This window comes from Embiotoca jacksoni, unplaced genomic scaffold, assembly GCF_022577435.1.
Source record: "Embiotoca jacksoni isolate LCO1_2020_lvr unplaced genomic scaffold, fEmbJac1.0.p SCAF_23, whole genome shotgun sequence".
Classification (NCBI taxonomy): domain Eukaryota; kingdom Metazoa; phylum Chordata; class Actinopteri; family Embiotocidae; genus Embiotoca; species Embiotoca jacksoni.
Genome location: NW_027185374.1, coordinates 7,428,838 through 7,451,411, shown reverse-complemented (window position 1 = coordinate 7,451,411; position 22,574 = coordinate 7,428,838). Strand labels below are relative to the sequence as shown.

General features: G+C 41.9%; 1 protein-coding gene across 4 annotated transcripts in view; it reads left to right on the top strand.

The window, feature by feature from the left end:
* plcb1l (phospholipase C beta 1-like) overlaps positions 1-22,574 on the top strand; it is a 112,209-nt gene that overhangs the window by 52,137 nt on the left and 37,498 nt on the right. For all 4 annotated transcript variants that reach the window (XM_069158567.1, XM_069158568.1, XM_069158569.1 and 1 more), the window contains exons 4-9: positions 9,335-9,475; positions 10,001-10,080; positions 12,245-12,298; positions 15,338-15,413; positions 17,228-17,328; positions 18,018-18,184. In XM_069158567.1, coding sequence (XP_069014668.1) covers positions 9,335-9,475; positions 10,001-10,080; positions 12,245-12,298; positions 15,338-15,413; positions 17,228-17,328; positions 18,018-18,184 — 619 coding nt within the window. The remainder of the gene's footprint in view (positions 1-9,334; positions 9,476-10,000; positions 10,081-12,244; positions 12,299-15,337; positions 15,414-17,227; positions 17,329-18,017; positions 18,185-22,574) is intronic.

Here is a 22,574-nt window from a genome sequence, read left to right as displayed (position 1 = left end):
GTGCTCGTTCTAATGAGAATTGCTGAGCTTGTGATTCACAGCATGTGATTATTTTTTTTTCTCCTGCTGGAGTTCATGCGTTGTATCTGAGGTCAGCTCCCTCCTGTCTGTGCCTTTACCTTCCCGTCTGCCCAATGTGAGCTCAGCCAGCCAGAGGAAGAGAGCATGCCAGGTAGACTACTTCCACCTCATCAAGCTTGGCCCTTGCCCCTTCTGTCTCTCCGCCTTTCCTTTACAATGATTCACACACAGCATGAGTCGTCCTCTTGCCTCTTTTTCTGTTTAGTCTCTCTCACTCCTTCAAAGCCCCCCAAACACTGACCTACCGCTGGATGCTCACAAGATCCCATGTCCACACACACACACCAGTGTTTAAACACATGTAAAATGTCGGACCTCATTTTACTGCTGTAAACAGAAAGTGTGTCTTTGTAACAGATTATGATGCAGGTTGCGTTCCCGGGAACTCAGGAGCAGAAGGAGTCTGTGTGACAGAGATGTGACTGGTCTCCTCTGTAAAATTATCTTTGCGTCCTGCCCTCCAATATTTTACTGCCTCTCTTAGTTTAAACTGGCAGTCTGCTCCCCTGCAGGTCCCTTCAGTCCTTTGATAATCAAACATCTGTTCTAAGAGTTTGGTTTTGTGGCGTGTCCAGGTGTTGAGGTAAGTTCTGATTGGGTTTCTGTGAACATGTAAAGAATTAAACAGCTGTTAAAACAGCCTCTGTATAATGAAGTCAGTATGTAGAGAGTGAGTACAGTGACATCCTCCTTGAAGCTTATGGCTGCTACTTTTTGTTTCTGTGCCAATCAATCTTCTCTTTTAGGGATGCTATTTTATTTTCAACACTAATGTCTGCCTTTTCTAGTAACATTTATTGGTAAAAAAGAACACTGAGTAAATACTAGCTTCTAAACTCTGCAGTCCAGCCTCTCTTCTATGTGTATTTAAAGACCAATAAGCAAGTCCAGATGCAAAATAGCAGAACGGGGAACAGAAAAGTAGGAGTCCTTGAAAAGTACTTAAATCTTTAAACAAACACATTCAGCGGTTGTAATCACCATTCATTTGACATTTAAAAAAATGTCACTTGCCACTTTTTCACAATTTTGTTTTGCTTTGCAAAAATATATTGCTTTGCAATGTTAGTGTGAGAGTAGTGGAGTCAAGTGCAGGGTGTAAGAGTGGAGAGCGTACAGAAGCCACTCTGTTCCACTCGTTAAGGTTTTTATTCACATAAATACACTTGTATTTTATTTTGTGTAAAGTTTTATTTCACCTCTAAAGTTTTGTTCTCATCATAATATTTACTCTATGTTGGGTTTTCATATAATCCGAACTGACATGGCCGCTCCTCATATGCCTCTCATGCTACAATGACGCCAGAGCAAAGCACATTTCTCTGCAAGATTGTTCAATTTCCTCCCCATTTCTGCAGGATTATTCTCTTCAAAGCCCTGCAGTCATCATGTGCAGTCAATAGAGATTCTTTTCTTATTTGTTGTTTGAAAAAGATTGCGGCCATGTTGACCTTAAAAAGAAAAAAACATTTTTTTATAGCATGCCAGACTGTCAGAGATCATTTCAAAAGTGTGAAATAATTGTATATCTTTTATAAACCGGAGAAGGCGTTTCAACTACAATATGGTTACTGATGATATTTGTTTGTACATACAAGCACTAAAACAGAAACATATAGATACACATGTACTCCAGCTGAGGAGATGAGTTGCGTTTGAATCGGTAAGAACTCCTCTGTGGCCGATTTCTTTGTGACAATGTCTGTCGGCTGACAGTGAAATCAGATGATTTCGCTATAGAGGGGGCTGTGATTTGCAGTTAAATGCTTGTCAGGCATTCCTTATGTTTGCAGTGAAAAGCCTGAATGAAATGTCAAGAGTTTCTCCATTTGAGGTGAGTTTCTGCCATTTTCTGGACAAGGCTCCAGGCACAGCTCTCAACAGCTGTCAGACATTGGTAGTTTTGTTCCACTTAAACACTGTGATAGTGAGCAGGTGACTTTTGTCTTCCTTTCAAACTTCTTTAAAATCTCTTCTGTTGGTTTATGCAGTGTTTCTAGACCACAATCCTTCATTCTTGGTTTTATTATTAAATCACCTTCCAAGAATTCAATATCACATGAAGAAAAAACACATATATTGTCATGTGTGTCTTAATATTGGATATAAATGTGGGAAACAGAAGCTGCAGATGGTCTCCTCCCCAAACTTGTCAGGAGGGTTACTCCTGCATTTGTGAGATTTCAATAAATTGTTTCATTCCGAGTGTAATAAAGATTCGTTCTACAAAATTATAAAAGTTTCTGGAGCGATACATCAGACATACCTCGACTTCTGAATTTCTTTTGAACACATTTTTGTCTGGAGTCCAGGTGCCTTGCAGGTATCGTGAAAGTTTGACGGGAGTCTCGCTGTGCAGCAGAGTGAAGGCTGATCACTAAGAACAATTAGTGTAGTCCAGGATTTGCGTATTCATGATCAAATGAGAACTATCGTGTTTGTGTAACTGCTCTTGTCAAAAATAAATGTTTCACTTTCCAATTCATGCCGGCGATGCTCAGTTCCGGTGTGTGTCATGAAATGATTCGCGCTGGGTGTAAATGTTAGGCCACTTCCCCGAGACATGGAAATGAGCGGCTGTCAGCACAAGTTATTGTGCTGGCATTTTGGAAAATGGCGTGATAGCTGCCCTCCGTCTCCCCTCTGTCTCCCCTCCGTCCACCCCTCCGTCTCTCGTTTCATGTCTCACTGCTTCGAGGGTTAATGAAATGCCCCTGTTGAAGAGCTGGAATGAGGGATTGTTAAGTCTGCATGAGCTTTCAACCTCCTCCCACGCGTTTCCTCAACCTCTGCCTCGACGCATGAGCACCAGCGACGCATCAACGCATCAACGCATCAACGCTGGCAAATGTATTCGAGCAGAGAGCTTCTGATGAGCTAAAGCTTTACTCTAATCAGGATGTGATTTTTGTTATTCTAATTCCCTTCTTAGCCGTTATACCCCTCAATCAAACACAGAAGGGGGAAATATTTAGCTTAAGAAGGTTAACTCCTTAACATAATGCAATTTAAATGGCTTTTACAAACTGTGTTCACTGGTGCTTCACTGATGGACAGTAGCCAATATCATAAACAAGTTAGCCCGGTGGCTTGAAGGAAAACATTAAATATAATTTTAAGAAATTGCCATGATTTTGGCACATGTAGTCAGGAGCAAGGTGTTTTGTGAGTGTACACACACACACACACACACACACACACACACACACACACACACACACACACACACACACACACAAAGCCAAATGTGTGCATGCTCAGTTCTGTACTGTGGTCAGTGATGCATCACCTGACAGATGACTGATGAAGCACTGACCTTTTACTCCCGGCCTTGTGGGCAATTCTCCGCCTCATGAAACTGTGGTGGTCTGCCTCCTCTGACACTTGAGTGCTCAAATGAATTATGACCATGTGGGAGAATCATAAAAAAAAAAAAAAGAAGCAGATGAGGAAGCGCCTTGCAGATTGAGGGGATGAGAGCGTGATGCAGATAGCAACAGGAAAGAGTAAGATGGATACACCAGAATATTAAAAAAAAGACTCCCTGTTGACTCCCTCTGTGATTCCCTCGTATCTCATCCTCTCCTGGTTCTCATTCTCAGTCTGGGGATCGTGTTTACAATACAGTTGTTTGAGAGAGGTTTATCTGTGTCTTATTCTCCGGCTGCAGACAGTGGACTGTATAGTGGCTTAGTTTCACTCGGAGCTAGGAAAGTTAATACAGTCACACTGAGGAAGTTTAAAATATGAAAGCTCAGAGCTGTAATGGGACTAGAGAGTTCCCTCGTACTTATATGAAAGGCGGCTAGTGTTGAGGCTGAACCAAACAGACTGTTTGATCAGCCGAAAAAAGCTGTAAAGTTGAACTACATGCTGTCCCTGTGTAGCAGAAATGATTCATACTGTAGTTCCCCACTGTGAGGGTGTGAAGTGTAAGGTTTCTTTGTTGGTGTCTTTGTTTGTGTGTATGAATGTGTTTGTGTGCAGCTTCTGTAATCCATTAGCTGCAGATCTGTATAAAACTGTGTTTAGGTTGCTTACATTTTTTTTAATCACAGCCATCCTGATGGTTCAACATTCATATACATTGTGTTTTGTAAGATTTTGTTATTTTGACCCATGCAGCCTGTACAGCTGATCCTCCATGATACAGTACCACTGTGTAAGAGGAGATAAAGGAAGCCTTACATCTACAGTGTGTATCTGTGTGTCTTGTGTGTCTGCAATCTGAGGTATCTGCGTGATCGAGGAATGTGCTGTCTATGTGTTCGCGACTACACGTGTGTCGGTGAGTGCACATGAATGCGCATGGATGATAAGGAGGGCTGTTTGCAAGAAACGAAAAAGACAGGGCTCTTTCTTCTAATGGGACCCATGTTTCAGTGCTTTCCGTCCGTGTAAGTTATGATGTGGTTAATGTTTAAAACATGCCCAGCAGATGCAGCGTGACCCTCTTAAATAAATGACTGTATCGCCAGGAGAGGGAGTCGTCTTAGGATTAGCTTTGCTCAGGGTGAAATGCTCTGTGGACTCTGTGACTCACGCTGGCTGATAAACAAGGACGCACATGTAACAGCAAGTGTAGGCACACACGCACACACACACACACACACACACACACACACACACACACACACACACCCCCTTAACAACAATGACATGAAGGCAACTGACTCAAGGCATATCAGCATCCAGCAACAACTAGATATCTTGTGGCGCACATGTAAATTACAAAACACGCATCTGCGCAATATTTGTGTGGCAGAGTTAACATATCACCCCCAACCTGATATCGCATCATTTACTTCCAAAAGCCCGAGGCTTTTTAAAGGCCCACCAGCAGCATCTTGCCGCTCTGTTAGTTAACAAGGCTAGCCAGCAGCAGGAGAACGGTTGCCCTGCTCCTGAACCGGCAGTACTGCTCTGCAGTGTCATGGCTTCACACGTTGAGATGTGCTGCTCTCTTGGATTTACAACTTTCAAGCTCATTAATCCATAATTGTTAGAGGACATGATGAGAGATTAATGAGCAAGTGTGAGGTCAGATGGGATTATTCATAGAAGATAAGGATGATATCTGACTGTTTACACTAATTTCCAAATACCAAATGCACCTTAAAAAAAAAATCTGGCAATATTTGGTAACACTTTACAATAAGGGTAAATTAATGCCATAATAAGCATTAACTAACAGTTAATCAGCAGTTAACTAATCTATAAATAATAATGTATTAATTGTGTTAATGCTTACTAAGATATTATTTATACATTGTTTAATAGTTTATAATGTTACTACTGACACAGTAAATACAGTAATAACCATTAACTAACAGTTGATCAACAGTTAACTAACAAGCAAATAATCATCAAATATTTATCACCATCTGAATTTCTTAAACATCTTTTTGTTGAACAAGTGCATGTGCTTTAAAAATGCTACGTGAACTGCCACGAACTGCATTGGCAGGGTCAGCTAAAGTGCAGTCATCCTCAAGACACCAACCTAAGTGGCTGTTTTTTTTTTTTCTCTCCCTTACACAACATTCTGTAAAGAGTGTGGGTCTTATGAGAGTTGGTACATTAAGAAGAAAGAAAAGGACCTTTCACATTTCTTATTTTGTAACCCAGCGGTAACTTCCTTGAATGAGGAGCTGTTCACTTATTAAAGCTGCTATCCTTGACGTCTAATTAATTATTTCAACCGTCTCATGTAGACATTTTTTAAGCAAAGCACTTCATAAAAGCATGAAATATTGCTTCTACTACTTGTCCAACATAAGAATCCGAGTATCACATTTCTACTTGTAATTTGGTGGGCAGTGATTTTAGTTTTTTTGATACAGTATATCTCATCATCAGACAACCTAAAGCCTCAACAAACACCACATGGTTGAAGAGGAAACTTTTACTTTGGGTCCCCTGCTGGCTGAATGGTTAATACCAAATACCTGCAGTGTCCATGGTTTGACTTCTGACCAGCGTCTGGCTCCCGTCTCTCTCTGCACAAACAATGATAAAAAGAAAAACTGAAATGAAAGCTCTTTTAGTAGTTGGGTGGCATGTGGGTAGGTAGTCGGGTCATCATCAATCATTCATATTGACATTTCCTCTGATCTCATGTTCTTGTGTGTATATTTATACACACACTTGCATGTGAATCTGTGAACTTGTGTGTGTTGATCCGAGCCTGCCTGAGTACAGTCTTATGCATGTGTACTCAAATGTGGATGTGTGGATGTGTGTGTGTGTGTGTGTGTGTGTGTGTGTGTGTGCATTTCCGTGTGTGACTTTAGGCAGCCGAGCCTGCCTGAGTACAGTCTTATGCATGTGTACTCAAATGTGGATGTGTGTGTGTGTGTGTGTGTGTGTGTGTGTGTGTGTGTGTGTGTGTGTGTGTGTGTGTGTGTGTGTGTGCATTTCCGTGTGTGACTTTAGGCAGGTGCGGCGCTGCAGATTTAATGACCTGAGGTGTCACTGACTTCCCTTTTGCAAATCTGAATCTCTTCCTCGTGCCCAGCAGAGTGTGACAGTTTGAGTGCTCGGCTGGTGACAGGTGGGGGCCTTGTGACAAACTCAGGCAGGAAGAGAAAGTCTGTGTATTTCCTCCTCCCGGCTGCAGCTCCACCTGAATGTTAAGTGTCTGAGAGGAGTTATCATGCTGACACACTGCAGCTGCTAACATACAACATGAATCTCTGACTAAACACATCCTCATAGGCACGAATATACAGATACATGCCGCACATTCACACGCGTGCGATTGTGTTATATAAAAGCTGAGCTCTCACAGTAAAAGTATGTTGTGAAACCCAAAAGCATCCTCTCTCGCCTGGATCGCACCATCGTCCCAAATCCCCTCCCACCCCCGACCCTTTGCCTTGTTTTGCTCTAAATCTCGAGTCTTTGTGGTAACTGGGACCTTAGGCATGCCTCTAATGGCTCTCACAATACACCAGCACAAATTACATTTCACTCACATGGCTAAAGTCCCGTCCTCTTCTTCCGTTGCTTTCTTCTTATGGCTCTTTTTCAGTTTCTCCTTATTTTCCTCTCCTCTCCTCTCCTCTCCTCTCCTCTCCTCTCCTCTCCTCTCCTCTCCTCTCCTCTCCTCTCCTCTCCTCTCCTCTTTTGTTTGTTTCTCAGGCCAAACTCTTTTCCCAACATAACTACTGATGTGGGTGCAGCAGGTGCCGTAAGTGCCTGCAGCTCCCTCCCAAATCAGTGCTGCGCTGACTGCATACAAGGAGATGAGCTGTATGTTCAGCTAATGGGTACAATTTTATAAACCACATCAAATTGTATTGACGTTGAAGCGTATAATAAATGAAATATGCATCTTACTGTCATCTCGTCTTTTCTCAGAAGCCTTTCATCTTTGGCAGGCTGCCACAGCACTCCTCAAAGGCTGCTTTAGTCTTGTATGTTTTTGTAAATTGAAAGTGGCTTGTTATACTTTGACTGATGAGGCTGGTGGCATTCAGAATACAAAAGTCATCAGTGACGGATTCCCATTCAAGTCAGCACACGTGTTCAATTGATTGGTGGTCAAGCCTAAGACCATGATGTCTCAAATGTCTGAAACGGAAAATGTGCAGTAGTTTTTGCTCCTAAAATTTAAGCAAAGTGTAATATTTTACAAAATCTAGCCACACAAACCTGTAAATACTTACATGAGAGTCAGGCCGACAGACAGACAGGCTGTCAGAAGGGAGAGATCCTTCAGTTTATTGCCTTAGAACATTTTTAGCGTGATAATAATGGGCGCCTCTAAGCCGCGCAATTTGATTCGGGGGCGTGAGGGACGTGTAGAGGACATTTATCAGCATGACACAGGACACAATGCTCTTTGTTTGATTGGTTAAATTAGTGGGAGCTCATTTGCTTTCACTGCAAAATCCTCTACAGGGCTTTTTGTTGTGTTAATTAAGCCAGAGCAACCATTTTGTATGCCACTTGCGTACTGGGTGGCGAGGGAGAAAAGAAGATCATTGCTATTCCTTTTCTTGCACCTCGGAGACGTCGTAGTTTGTTTTGTTTATGATTTGCACTAAATATGAGCTGATTAAATGTATATTTGCTCAAATTAGTTTGGTTTAGTTTTCCTCTGACAATTACCTCCACCGAATACAAAAGCTGGAGAGTTTTACTCTCTGTGTAAACTGGACTCTGGTCAGCACCCAATGATTTGTCACAACAGAGAACAGATGTACAACAACCTGCTGAATTTGTTGAATGATAAAGATTGTAGGAAGTTAACATTTTATTGAATAAAAAAAAAAATGTGTCACTCAAGGTAAAAGACAACTTGTTCGCACACATTTGTGTAAGCATTTACAAGCAAGAGCAGAATCCCCATGGGATCTCCTCAGTTAAGTGAATCCACTTATGACTTTTATAGAAACACTGTGTGCTGTGATGTTATGGCCCGCTCACCGTGTATTGCTGTGTATTGGCTGCCCTTTTTAGCACCATCTTTATCAGTTAAGCTGAAAATGTGATGAGACAGGAGGATGTTTTCCAAACTAAAAACAAGCAGGAGAGAAAGGTTTGGAAACCACCAAGCTCTCAGGATTTGGAGAGCTGTCATGAGGTCATCAATAAATAATAAATAACGCCAGAAATCCCCTGCAGACAGTTTGTGAACTTACTTGACTTTGAAACATTAAAAGTATTGTTGGAAGTTTGCCAGTCATTCTTTTAATGTCAGCTCGACACCTCGAGCTATTTTAATTAGTCCACAAAGAGTACGTCTCCTATCACAGTGCTGCTTAGCCCACCGTGTTTGCTGCTTTTATAGCCTCTAATGTGGGCAGGGAGATTCAGTGGAGCTGCAGCCTCACACCTCACACCGTCTGTGTCAGAGTGCTGACCTCTCATTAATCAAGCAAATCAGCCGTCACACGAGGTGTGAACTCCAAAACGCTAGCAGGTCTTCTTTCACTTCAGAGCTTTCAGAGGGAGATTTTTTTCCATTGTGAAACAGCATCAAACCAGAATACCATGACATAGAGCAGCACTGCCTCTCACTTCCTCAAAAAAAAAGCATTGCCTGTCTTTTTCCGTGGCCTGTTTCATGTCATTTGCTTTTCCAGTGAAGTGTTTTTATTCGCAGGTCTGGCCGTTCTGTTCCACCACAGTGTGTGTGAAGAGGGTCAGGATGCTGGCTTCACATCTTCGGAACTGATATTCATTGGTTTGTTCCGTTTGATCATTGTTAATGTCTTTGTTGTTGTCTTTGTGTTTCATCTTTCAGGAGGCCAAGCTGCGTGAGCTTCTGGATGTCAGCACGCTGGCGGGGAAGATGGAGAACAGGATGCTGACGGTGGTGAGCGGCACAGACATGGTCAATATCACCTACCTGAACTTCATGGCCTTCCAGGAGGAGACTGCGAAGGTAAGAAATTTGCAACAACAAAAACTATTTTGAATTGTATTTAAAAGAAGCTATTAAAAGGAATATATCTACTGTTTTTACAGTGAAAACTCTGTTCCTAAAATTCTAATATTTGTATGGCCTTAGGTGGTGTAGTTATGTCTGTATGCTTGAAAAAGCTGGAGATCCTAATGTCACAAAGGTTAATTGTGAAGGATGAAAACTGATGCATAACAATGATATGATCAGTATTTTTACTTTGAAGTCCCTGTTAAACTATCCTAAGTAAATCTTGAGTAAACTATCGCTGTAACTGTGTTTTCTAGATTCAAATGGAAATTTTCAGCATAACCATATACATAGAAATAATATCTTAATTTATGGCTGACACAGCTACAGTAACAGAACCCAACATTTCAGCACTCAGCAGTTCTCAATGGGTTCTCCCCTGAGTGTGTGTGTGTGTGTGTGTGTGTGTGTGTGTGTGTGTGTGTGTGTGTGTGTGTGTGTGTGTGTGTGTGTGTGTGTGTGTTTTATTTACTGCAGGAATGGGCAGAAGAGCTGTTCAAACTGGCCTCTAACCTCTTGGTACAGAACATGTCCAGAGAGGCCTGCCTTGAAAAAGCGTATGTCATCCATGCACACACACACACACACACACACACACACACACACACAATCTCTCTCACACACACACACACACACACACACACACACACACACACACACACACACACACATAAACAGACAGTCTCACACAAATGTAAATCCCCAGTCCCCAAGATACATTTGAAAATCCGGTCTGCTGGTAAAATAACCGACACTCACATCAGGTGTGTGCTGAATTTTATGTAAACATAAACAGCAGGAAAAATCAAATGAAAAGCATCTTCTGTAAAAGAGACGTGACTGATTATCAGAGTGCTCCCACTTCCATGTACATGCAGCAACTAGACTCAATTAGTGTTTTGCATGAAAAAGCATATGTTTATCATGCACAAAGTATACGAGAAACATACACAGAAACCTTTCTGCATACACCGAGGTGCATTTGGGCTGCAGTGTACACATACTGTACTCTACCAGGCAGCCTGAGGGTTTGAGTTTATGAGGGTCACTTCACCCCACAACAATGAGGAGGTAACAGAGAAAGCAGGAACAAAGGGGAAATATGTATTCGTTCATGAACCGCACTCACTTCCTGCATCTCAGTCGGCTTATCTGCTTTCCAGTGTGACAGTATATACATGTGAATTCATGCGGTGCTGTGGCCAATGTTCTTGTTGCATTGATGATGCAGATTGAGCTTAAATTTGAATCTGCCTTAATAGTTTCTGTTGAGAATCTCCCGAGCTCTGCTCGGTGACAACTCCCAGCCGTCTGATTGTTTATCAGTGAACTGAAGCCATTACCTGGCACCCCTGAGGAGGCTAATTGACTTATGAGACAATAAAAGTGGCCATCGACCACATAGCACAGAGAGCGCAGAACGGAATTGAATAGAGCACGTTTTGCAGTCATATTGGTTGCTCACAGCAGCGGTTGTTGTGCACTGCTTGCAGCAGGAGGAGGCTTCATCCCTGAAGTGATGGTGATGTCTCTCCGCATGTGGTTAACTCTCATCGCTAGCTTTTAAGGCTGTGATAAAAAAATATGTCGGCGGGGGGTGGGGGCAGCGTAAAGGAAACTGAGCCCAAATGGCTGTTTGCTACCACATCAGTACTACAGAACTGAGTATACTACTTGGATTACGTTGCTTTTAATCATCAAGCATTTGCAATCAGGATAAGAATTGCATGTTATGTTATGTTAAGTTATTGCTTTGCTGTGTATGTAAAAAAAAAAGCAGCTGACTGTGCAGAAATAATGTGGATAACCACAGGTCAAATGGAAACTGACATTCTTGCTGTAGGATGAACTCGAGGGGGTAAAAAAAAGGGATAGAGAAAGTGAGTGAGTTAAACAGAAAAAGGAGACTGTGAGTAATCAGTTTTCCCTCTTCCCCCTTGTCAAAATGAATAATACAGGCACTTGTGAGCTAGATGAGAGTATCACGAAACACCCTCAATGTTTCTTCCGTCTTTCTGGGTACTTGAGCCTTTCATTTGTCTTTTGTTTCCTCTGTCTTTGAAAATTTTGTTGAAAAAAAATTAACCCTTAGATAGCTATAGCGACCAGCTCTTCCTCAGCCAACAATTTTTTCACTTCACATTTCTGTCATTTTGGATGAAAAAAAGAAGAAAAAGCTTGAGACAAAAACTCCTGATTCCCATTAACCATTACAGCCATCGGTGACTTTACCCGTGGCACCCGGTCTGCCCTATGAAGTGGACACTGTAATGGATATTAATTATTAGCCAGTAGCCACTTAAAGCCCGGCTGTAATGATGGCTCCTGTTGCAGCTTGGCTATTTTTAGCTCAGGTTGCTGCTGCCTGTGTTGCTGCTGCATGGCTCTGCGCTCGCCTGTGCTTGAGACTTCCACGGATTAGCCACAATTTGAACCCGTCATGTAAACAACAGACATATATTCATTGGTATGCACGGAGAAACCTACACCTGCACTCAGTCACAAGGAGATATTTTATACGCAAGTGTGTATTTCATTGCAGTGATGTCGTATGAATTTGCACATTCGCTCATACACAGACATGGCAAACGGTTATCAGTGACACATGTGAACTCAAGCACAAACACACGCTCCCAGAAATTAAATTGGAGCATGAATGTTCTTCACACAGACAAAACTGCTGTTACGTGTTGTTTAAGGCGTGTGCTCTGTCCAATGCAGATACACTCGGCTGAAGCTGCAGCTCAACCCTGAGGGACGAATCCCTGTCAAGAAGTAAGTCGGTCTGACTCATCCGTCTCTCCCTTGCCACCTCTCTGCTCTTTTGATCAATGCATGGTTTCCTCTGCTTTTTCTTGTTACATTCAGCATTCATACGCTTCAGTACACACACACACACACACACACACACACACACACACACACACACACACACACACACACACACACACACACACTCTGTGTATTTATGTAGAAATAAATCATCCCTCTCTTCTGTCGTCACAATAAACCCTTTTATTCCTTTCACAACTCTGTAGCTTTATTATTTCTATCACAGTTTTTTTCCTTTATCTCTCAAAAGCCCTCCCTTATTGGTTTGTTCACGCCTGTGTGTGTGTGTGTGCGTGCGTGCGTGCGTGCGTGCGTGCGTGCGTGCGTGCGTGCGTGTGTGTAGTAGTAGCATGCCTCCCAGGCAAGACTCAATTGTAAGTGCTACTAACTTCAGCTCAAAGTGCGTCAGCATGTGATGTCTGTGAGAGTTTTCTTTTGTTTATTTCACTTTCATTCATCTGTAAATTTTTCAACAGCTTATTGAAAATCCAGCTCACTCCGTCTCCATTAGTCAAGTAGAGCTTTCAGGCAGGCCGCAGTGAACTTCTGTGATAACCTCCATCAGAGTCTCGAGGAAAGCGGTGGGTGTCAGCACAGCGAGGCAGAGAGAGACACTCCTTGCCGTTTAGGGAATTAACCTCCTCACTGGGAGCACATGTCAACTTGACTAATGTCAGCTTGACACTGCTCTCCCGCTGAGCATACAGTATGCGCTCATGGATCCGCGCATGCATACCTCTGCAAGTAATTATAACGAGGCTATGGCCGACGAAAACAGACCTAAACATCCTACGGTAGCTGTAATGACACCAGAGTTGGTTGTAGTAAATCTCAGTTATTGTCAATATACACTAGAATAAAACAGACGCCAGGAGCTCGACCACACAGATAATGTACCGTGTAACTGTATCAGTATGTATCTCCAGAGGTAAATGAACCAGGACAGTGATGATACGACAGACTGAGCTTGTTTGTAGTTATGTGCATGCATTTATAATGAGAACATATTATATCTGTCTTGTTTACTTCAGCAAGAAAATAAATTGTTTTGGAAATGGTAAGATGAGATGTGTTCCATTTTACAGGCACGAACTAAAAATAGCTGAAAACTGTAATGATAACGGCAATGATACTTATAATGATAATGACAACCATAAAAGAAATCACAACATTGCAGATGCAGCTTTGTGTGCTAATTATCGTTCAGGGTTATATCGTCTTCATAAAAACATGATCTATTTTGGTGTTTGCCATCTGAAGTTTAGATGTGTGTAATTAATAGTAAGCAGTATTCAAATCAGGTTATTCTTTATTGTACATTAGCCTGGTCGTACCAGACCCAAATCCACTCTGTGAATGGACAGGGTCTGGCCAAGCACTACTGGCTACTGTTACTTGTGGTTATAACTTAATGGGTGTAAACCTCAAGTTTTGAGACTATTGGCGCAGCCTTCGACCAATCAGCATTGACTACCATATGAGGTACTGTATGTTGTGTACTTAAACTCACCAAGCCGTAAACAATAGAGATCCTCCCTCATTGTGAGCACAGTGTGACGCCATGTTGGCAGATGACCACTGTAGACTTTGCTTCAATTCGTCAATATTTTCTGGTGTTGTCTTCATCTCGCTCTACCACCGCTGCCAATGCTGAAACTGCATTCAACAAACGCCTGACTTTTAAATCATGGCACTTAGCCATCCCTACTGGTCGCTGATTGGTCCGCCTTTCAGAGTGGCTTTACTAACCTGAATGCAAACAGGGTTTCCAGACTGTAATCACACCAAAGACTGAAGCTGTGATTAATAGGTGGGCAGAGCCAGGCTAATTGTACAAACCACTTATTTGTGAATATTAAATGTTCATTAAGTAAATATATTTAGAGTAAATTTTGTATGACGTTTGTAGAAAATCCACTAGTGTATCTAATTATCAGTCTGCCAATATATATCAACGAGTGAAACACTTTTTCAATCAAAACAGACTTGATTTTGGGGGAGTTATTTAAACATTTTTATCGCCATGTGCACAAACAAGATCAGTAATGTGAGAGATGTGAGTCTATGGCAATTAGACCCTATTATGATGTCATCATGTTTAAAGAGGGTGACACTGTGCGTAGTATAGAAACCTCCCGGTGTCCAGACACTGGTGGTGGTTATGGGATCAAATGAACATTGAGGACTTGTATGTGATGAGGAGTGGACTCGGATGAACACTAGAGGTGAATGGGCTGGATGAGGGCTGCAGAAAATCACACTTAAATGACAGCTGACGCAGCAGAGAGAAGAGGAGAACAGATTTAAAGACTGACATGATTGGCTGATCGAGATTGTGGTTAAATCTGATAGATTCACTGAAAACACCCGTAGTCATCTTATTAGAAGAAGCAGGAAGAGAGAGCGAGAGAGAGAGAGCGCAAGAAAGAATTGTGAAAGAATCAGGCAGAGATAGTCTTCCTGACTGAACTCAAGAAACACAATATAATTTATTAGTATCGGGTATTATAACCTCCAAATGCTCCAAAAAAGTTGAATCAGTACCTCCAAACAGTTTCAGCAATAATAGAAGATTACTGTGACCTTCATGAATGTAAAATCTATTGCAACACTGTTAGACTGTATTAGTTTGAGCTAGATGTTCCTTTTTTTTTTTCTTTTTTTTTTTTTTTTTTTTTACCTCTACCTTCTTATTCTGCATACTTTATACATCAACTATCGGTGTTTCATATTTGTCTGTAGCTTCTCCCTGCGTTAAATAGTTGCATTCTTTCCTGCCTCGTTTATGTTTCGCTCTTTTTAAGTTTGTTGTTTCACGTCTTCTCAGTGTGTACTGTTGCTGCAATAGGTAGTTCTCACAGTATCCTTGATATGTGTCAGTTAAAAAGCTGTGATGAATTCACTGAGAATCTGAGTAAAAACTTCTCCATCTGTGACATTTTCTGCGGTCATTCATAAAGGTGTGTCTTTGTGTCCCTACAGTATCTTCAGGGTGTTCTCAGCAGACAGGAAACGAGTGGAAACGGCATTGGAAAACTGTAACCTCCCTTCTGGCAGAGTGAGACACTAATTTTTTTTTAGTCTTACTGTCTATTCATATTTCCTCCACCTCTGAACCCATTTGTGCCCCTGCTTCTCTATCTTATCCTGTCTCTCTTATCTTCGCCTACAAGCTCTTTCATCTTCTCCAGCCATCCGTCAGTCTGTCCTCCCGCCAGTCAGCTCATTCTCTATTCTCCTGAAACAGTAACTGATTGCTGCTTTGCTCGGTTGTTTGGAGTCTTATTTTCTGGATGTCTGCATGGCTTCCCACTCAGAACTGATTTAGCCTCGGTTGTAATGAAACAAATAGACCCAGTGGGAGCGATAGAGATGACAAAAGCTGTTTTATCTTTACCTCTCTTAGGTATCACTAGAGAGCAGCTGCCCCCTCATGCATAGAGGTGCAAACAGTCCCCCAACACAGTGCGCAATCCCTGAACTCCCAACAGTACAACTGCAAGCAATTTGCAATCCTGGAAGTGGGAAAACTGCTGTTTAATGCAGTTCTCAGCATATGCTGAAACATATGGACGTGCATTACATTGTAGACATTGTAACTGTAATGAATGGCTTTTGAATACAAACAGAATGAACACATACACAGAGAAATACAAACACACACATGCACAGAAGAAGCTATACATAATTAGCGCGTGGAGAAAGAGCAGGAGGTAAAAACGTGTTGCCGTATGAAGGTCTCCTGGGATTTGCTGTTATTCCATTGCGCAAGTAATTACAGCTAAATGGTATTGCTGTTAATCCCTCTCACACACACACACACTCGCAGACAAAGGCGCATACACAATTTAGCTCGCACCAAGGTCTCTTGAATGACTCAGTGAGCTTCAGCAGGGTTTGACCTGCACCCCCCCCCCCCCCCTCCCTCTGTGTGTCCTTCCTCACCTTCCTCTTCTCCCACTGATTTTGAACACTGTCTGGTTCTGCTGTGTTTCCTACCTGTTTGCCTCTGATCGCTCTAAGGAGCCCTCTCTCTCTGTGTTGGGTTGTATTTTACTTTATCAGTACTGTAACTGATAAGTGTGCACAACATGACTCATACAGATCACATTCATTACTGTGCAGAGGCGTTTGAGGCTGAGAGAGTTTGATAATAAACACACTGAAGATGGATTCAATCTGAAATTACATCTGGACAACTCAAAGGAAACTGTTACAAAACAGATTTGTTCTGAAGTGTCAGGTACAAAGAATGTAAGACATTTAAAAGGGTCTTAAATGGTCAGAATTATGCGCACGTTGCAGATAATTCAGTTTTTCACTTCAAATTATGTATACAGTATATATATATATATATATAGTCAGCTTCAAGGTTGGGGTGAGAGGAGAGCAGAGCAGAGTACAGTATAGTGAGACAACAAATAAAAAATGTATAGTCTGCCTTTTCTAATGTGGCTGATATTCTGGGTGCAAATGTACAAAGAAGGCTTGACTGCATTCTGGTTTTCTTTGTTTTGTTCTTGTATTGTTTATCAGTAGTGATCAATATGTTAATTATTTCCTCCTTTTCCTCTCATTTAAGTTTTTTTTTTTTTTTAGATGGGCGTTTTCCTGTCACAACGTAATGCATAAATAAAGATTTAAAAATAAAAGAAGTTTATATTAAGAGTATAAAAATGTGCTCTCAGTTCTCGGATACAAGCATTACACTATAGCCATCCCACGATGAGCCTCTAAATTCAATATCTGCTGATTCTATAGATTTGCAGTTCCTCCACAGCGTCTCCACCCTCTGCCAGGCCGCCTGCTGCCCCGCATTTTGTGAACACGTACATACGATTTAAATAACCATGTTGCTGTTGTCTGCTGCAGAGTGACTCCATCCCCCAGGAAGACTTCACTCCAGAGGTGTACGCCATGTTCCTGAGCAACATTTGCCCTCGACCTGAGCTCGACCACATATTCTCTGACGTGTAAGAAGTGTTTCCCTCTCTTGTCTGTAATAGTAATCACCTTTTCAGCTTAGAAGAAAAACTGTGAGAAATGTATATAATTTCTTCCAACCTGTTGCTGTGTTTAGTCCGGCAGCTAGATAATGGCTGCCAGCCCTGAAAAGACAATATGGCTGTGCAGGTTTAACACATCTGCTTTTGCCCATTAAAGCCATCATAAGAAGTTAATTAGCCCAGGAAAGTGCGTTGTAATGGCCCTAGTTGTGACTTCCTGAACCTGGCAGTTTGGCCCCTCGTGCTGCAGAAGCACGGCCCGGAGGGACTCAGACCGTCAGCCGAGGAAGCACGACCGGTGCCACTCCGAGTCATAAATCTAGATTTTAATCACAGTTTAGTGAGATGGCACGAGAGCCAGGAGGATATACAGAAGATAATTTAGTGGAACAGGCTTAGATATGAAAAGCGTTTTAATCAAATCTCATAATTTACTCAACACAACATTTAATCCTCTGCTCCTTTGCGCGTCTGTTGCTCTCCCTCTCCACATCTCTGTGCGCTTTAATTACAGCTCTTCCTCTCCATCGTCCTCTCCTCATTTCATTTCCTCATTTCTCAGTTTCGGAATTCTTGCTTAGTAACCCTCATCATGTTTTTTCCTAATTCTCCTTTTTTGTGTTCTTTCTACTGACCCTGTTCTCTCCTCTCCTCAGAGGGGCGAAGAGTCGACCTTACCTCACAGTGGAGCAGATGACAGAGTTCATTAACAGTAAACAGCGAGACCCTCGTCTGAATGAGATACTCTACCCGCCTCTCAAACCAGAACAGGTCCAGCTGCTGGTGGACAAATATGAACCCAATGCTTCGCTGGCACAGAAAGGTCAGTGGCTCAAGTTTCTGTCAGTACAATCCCAGGCATACTAACATGCTTATGTGTACACAGAGACACACGTAACACACGATCAGCAGCAGCTTTTAATACAGATCCAGTTTGTCCGATAATCAGATCCAGCAAAGAAAAAAATAGGAGTCACAGATTTTAACTCAGAAATATTTTGTCTATTTTTAAGTTCTTGCACCCTCTTCCAACCCTACTAAGACTCCACCTACCCCCAAACTCTTCACGCCAGCTCCCACCACCAGTAAATTTGGCAGGGGTGTTGCCATAGCGATCGCTGCATGGTGTCCGAAGCTTTAGAAAGTGATGGGACGCAGTAGGATGCCAAAGAGCGGAATGTTAGTGGTCTGTAAATACCACACAAACACACACACACACACACACACACACACACACACACACACACACACACACACACACACACACACACACACACACACACACACACACACACACACACACACACACATCTCACCACCACCAAAATGTTTCTCTGCCTCCAAACTTAACAGTTGATATTCCCCAACATTATTTTATTTAAGTTCAAGATCGCATGAGTAGAATTTCGTAGTGTTTGGGAGTCACATTTCTCTTTACTTTCATTCGTCAGTGTTTTTGTGTCTGTGCTTCTTAGAGTGAATCACAAGTCTTCCTTTTTATCTTAAACTATAAATTTGTTTCTAAGAATGAAATGTCATGTAAAAACTTGTAAAAAAAACAAAAAACGTATATGATCCCTTAAATGTGCACACACCAAAAATAATTTCTGTGGAAGACTCATAATAATCTTGTGTAATTGTAGCTGTTGTGTCTGAAAGAGCTCTGTGCACTGCAATTTAAAGCTATCGTTCAACATATTGGGAAATATCTATTTGCCTATGGTGTGATGCTAGAGGCAGGTGGCAACCCACTGTGACATCACCCACTGGTTTTTGTGAACTGACGTTTTGAAGCCTCGAGTCTGGCATTTGGGTGGTTGCCATCTTGTTTTTTTTGGAGCCGGAAGGGACAATACTGTGGGAGGAGCTGAGGAGGAGTGAGGGTGGACCTGGCTGACCACCTGAGGACACTGTACAGAATGAAAGAAATGAAATCATAATTATTTTATTGACTCGGGATTCATGAGAGAAGTTGACTCTTTTTAATTAGAGTCTATTGGAGCCAGAGGTTTTTGGAGCCAGCCCCTAGTGGCCCTCAGTGGTATTGCAGTTAAAGAGGTTTCATTCAGACAAAATTAATAAAAATAATCATCCTCAACATCACAAAACTGCACTTGCGTAGAAGTAAATAATAAAGCAGTCTTGCGTGTAGAATTAGAGAGTCAGAAGTGGCGCAGAATAATTCATTAAGGACTGAGAAGGAGGAGTGGATCCAACACTCCTGGACATGCTGTGCTTTCATGTTGTCTGAAGTGTCAGTGGACCGAAAGCTGCCCGTACTGGAGCACATCCCACTCCAGATATCAGGCAACCAGGCCGGGTGTGTGCCAAGTCAAGTTTGTATCTCTGCTGGAGAGCATGTTATACAAGTGTGCCCAAAATGGGCGACTTATTTTACACCGTGTTCTGTTTACTGTGGAGCAAATCAGTGGACGGAGGTTTCCATCACGTTAATACATGTTGAATATACTGATTTTTAAATGCACTATAAACTTGCTGTGTTCCAAATGACATACTTCCCTTCTTACATTACGACATAGTTCTCTCACGTTAGGACTCTTACTTGTGCAGTACTAGGGTAGCGTTGTTTCAAATCGCACACTGCTGTTCTGCACTGACTGGAAATAACCTCATGTGACACATCAGCCACCAAAATATCTGCAGCTTTAAATATTTTACCCAGAAATGAACGTGTTTTCATACCCTCTGTTTAACACAGTGATGGCTTCTGTCACGCAGTAGTAGTGAAAAAGAAACCTTGTGCTTTGTTAAGAAACAGCGGGAGCTTTCTCAGACGCCTTAATTTGAAAATGTTTTACTTCCTGCTCCCACCCCTTCCTCTACGTCGCCAAGATGACGACCGTTTAGGGTGGAAATTGTCCAGCATTTCACAATTATTTTTATGACTGTCTTATGTAGATCATCCTGGTACTTGTAAAATATTTTATGTTTCTCTACTTGACAGTGTTAACGCACTTATGCAGTCAAAATAGAGTGCACAAGTACGCCATTTGAAACACAGCATTTGCATTTACCTTGTGTCAGTTCATTTCCTCCTTCAGAACTTTTTTTCAACTAAAGACTTTTACTCAGGAGCTCATGTCTTGTACATTTATTTTCTATCTATTGAGAAAATATTTAGGAATCCCGCAGGAGAGCTTTAAGATTAGATCTGTGTATGCAGATATGTAAAGAAATGCAGCACACAATATACAGGCCCTAGACATTAAGCTTCTTAATCTATACTATATCTGATCTGAACAATTTCACAATACGTCAGAAAAATACTTCTACCCCTGCAGTAAGAACGTCCTCAACCTCCATTCACATGTATGATGGATGATTAGATCGCAGTATCTACCTACACACAGCTGTTTTTTACTCCCGCTCACATGCTGTATCCACTTTGACTGCCCACCGTTTGCCTCTGATCACAGCGATGTGCTCCTACTGCGATGTTGTATGTTCATCCTGTCTCAGGCTCTCTGGAACCGTGCCCTTGCCTGTCCCAGTGACAGATTTCCCCATGTGAAGTATTTATCTAGCCGGAGGAAGTGCTGCCATCTGCTCTGCAGAGGGGTCCAGAGCTCCACATGCTACCTTCGCACACACAGTCAGATATGCATGCACATATTTTTTTTCTTGTCTCAAGGACACTTGTGTGTGCATACCAAGCATGTGCTTTTAGATTGCACTAAAAAAAAGCATTGCATGAATGCATTTGCATGCATAGATTTATATGCTTACATTGGAGGTGAAGCCTGTCTAATTGAAGAAGTGGAGTGGGGAAACAGTTACATTCTTTTTCCTTTTTTGCTCTTTCAGACCGGGAGTTTTTGAATATTTATACCTTTCATTTATTTCTTCAGAGCTCAGTCTTTGTCTTTGACTACGTTAGTCTGTGTTCACTCAAATGTTCTGACAGTGTTTGAAGGCAGATGAATAAAATTCTAAATGAGACAAGACACTTAAAGTCTCGTACATCCAGAATAGATGGTGGAATATCATCAGTGTTTGTAGAGAGGAAACTCTTTGTCAGATTTGGTCATTTTGTGTCCATTCTTGTCTCACAGATTAACGTTAAAATCAGAATACATTTCCACTGCAGTTTCCTCGCAGCTCCCTTGTGTCCTTTTTGCTGCCAACAGCCACAATTTCATTTAATTGACTTGAATGTAGCCCTTTAAGTCTCACCTTTGCAATAACACCTGTAGGTTCCTGCGCAGGTACAACCATAATCCCCCCCCGTTATGTTAACACCATTTGTCCCTGTTTGACCTACAAATGTCTTGAGAACTGGGGAGACTCTTTGTCTGTGTCTGTGTGAGTGTGTGTGGTGCAGAGGTTCGACCTCCACCTGGCGAACTGAGGTCCTGGCAGTCGGCGAGGGAGTGAGAGTCCGCATGCGACTGAGCTCAGATGTCACAGACAGCAGCCAGCGTTAATTAGTCCAGCAACTCTGCAGAGGGCTGCAGCGCATTAATTAGCATAAAGTGGCCGGAGGGACCTGCTGCACTTGTCAAGCTTGCCTCACTTAGCATATTTAGCATAACGTCAAGTGAGTAGGTGTGGGGGATGAAGGGGGTGTTTTGGTTTAGCTTAGAGCCCCTCGCTATACGATCAAAATGTAATCCATGATATATTTGCGTCTGGATGGATGGAGAGTCAAGCTTTTATCATCAGCTGCTTATTACTTATTTATTCAGTATCGTTCAATTTCTTGAGCACGTTCAGTGAGGACACGAACTCGGTGATGACAGCAAAAGGGCAGAGCTTAAGACGACTGACCTTGATAAACAATCAAAACAAGGACGGAACAACATCAAGGGCAACTCAGCTTTATCAGATCCTCGTATTATTAGTACAGACAGTAGCAAGAACTGTAGACGCAAGTAGAGCCTGAAATGTAGAGAAGTGCAACAATATTGTAATCTACCTGAATTACCGTTTCAAGCCTTTTCATGACTAATAACTGATAGTATACACCTACAGTGAAATGAAAGAGATCAGGCTTTAAGGATTAACCACAGAGGCTTTCAGCAAACAAAGAATCAAGTTTCTTACTAAATAAAACTCCTAAAACTGCAGCATGTGTACTTAGTATAGAGTACTTTTTTTTTAAAGGTTATTCTTCATGTTACATATTTTATGTAAGGCCTCGCAAATTGAAAAAAAAAAAAAGCCTCCAAAAAAAAAATCTGTTGAACATACAC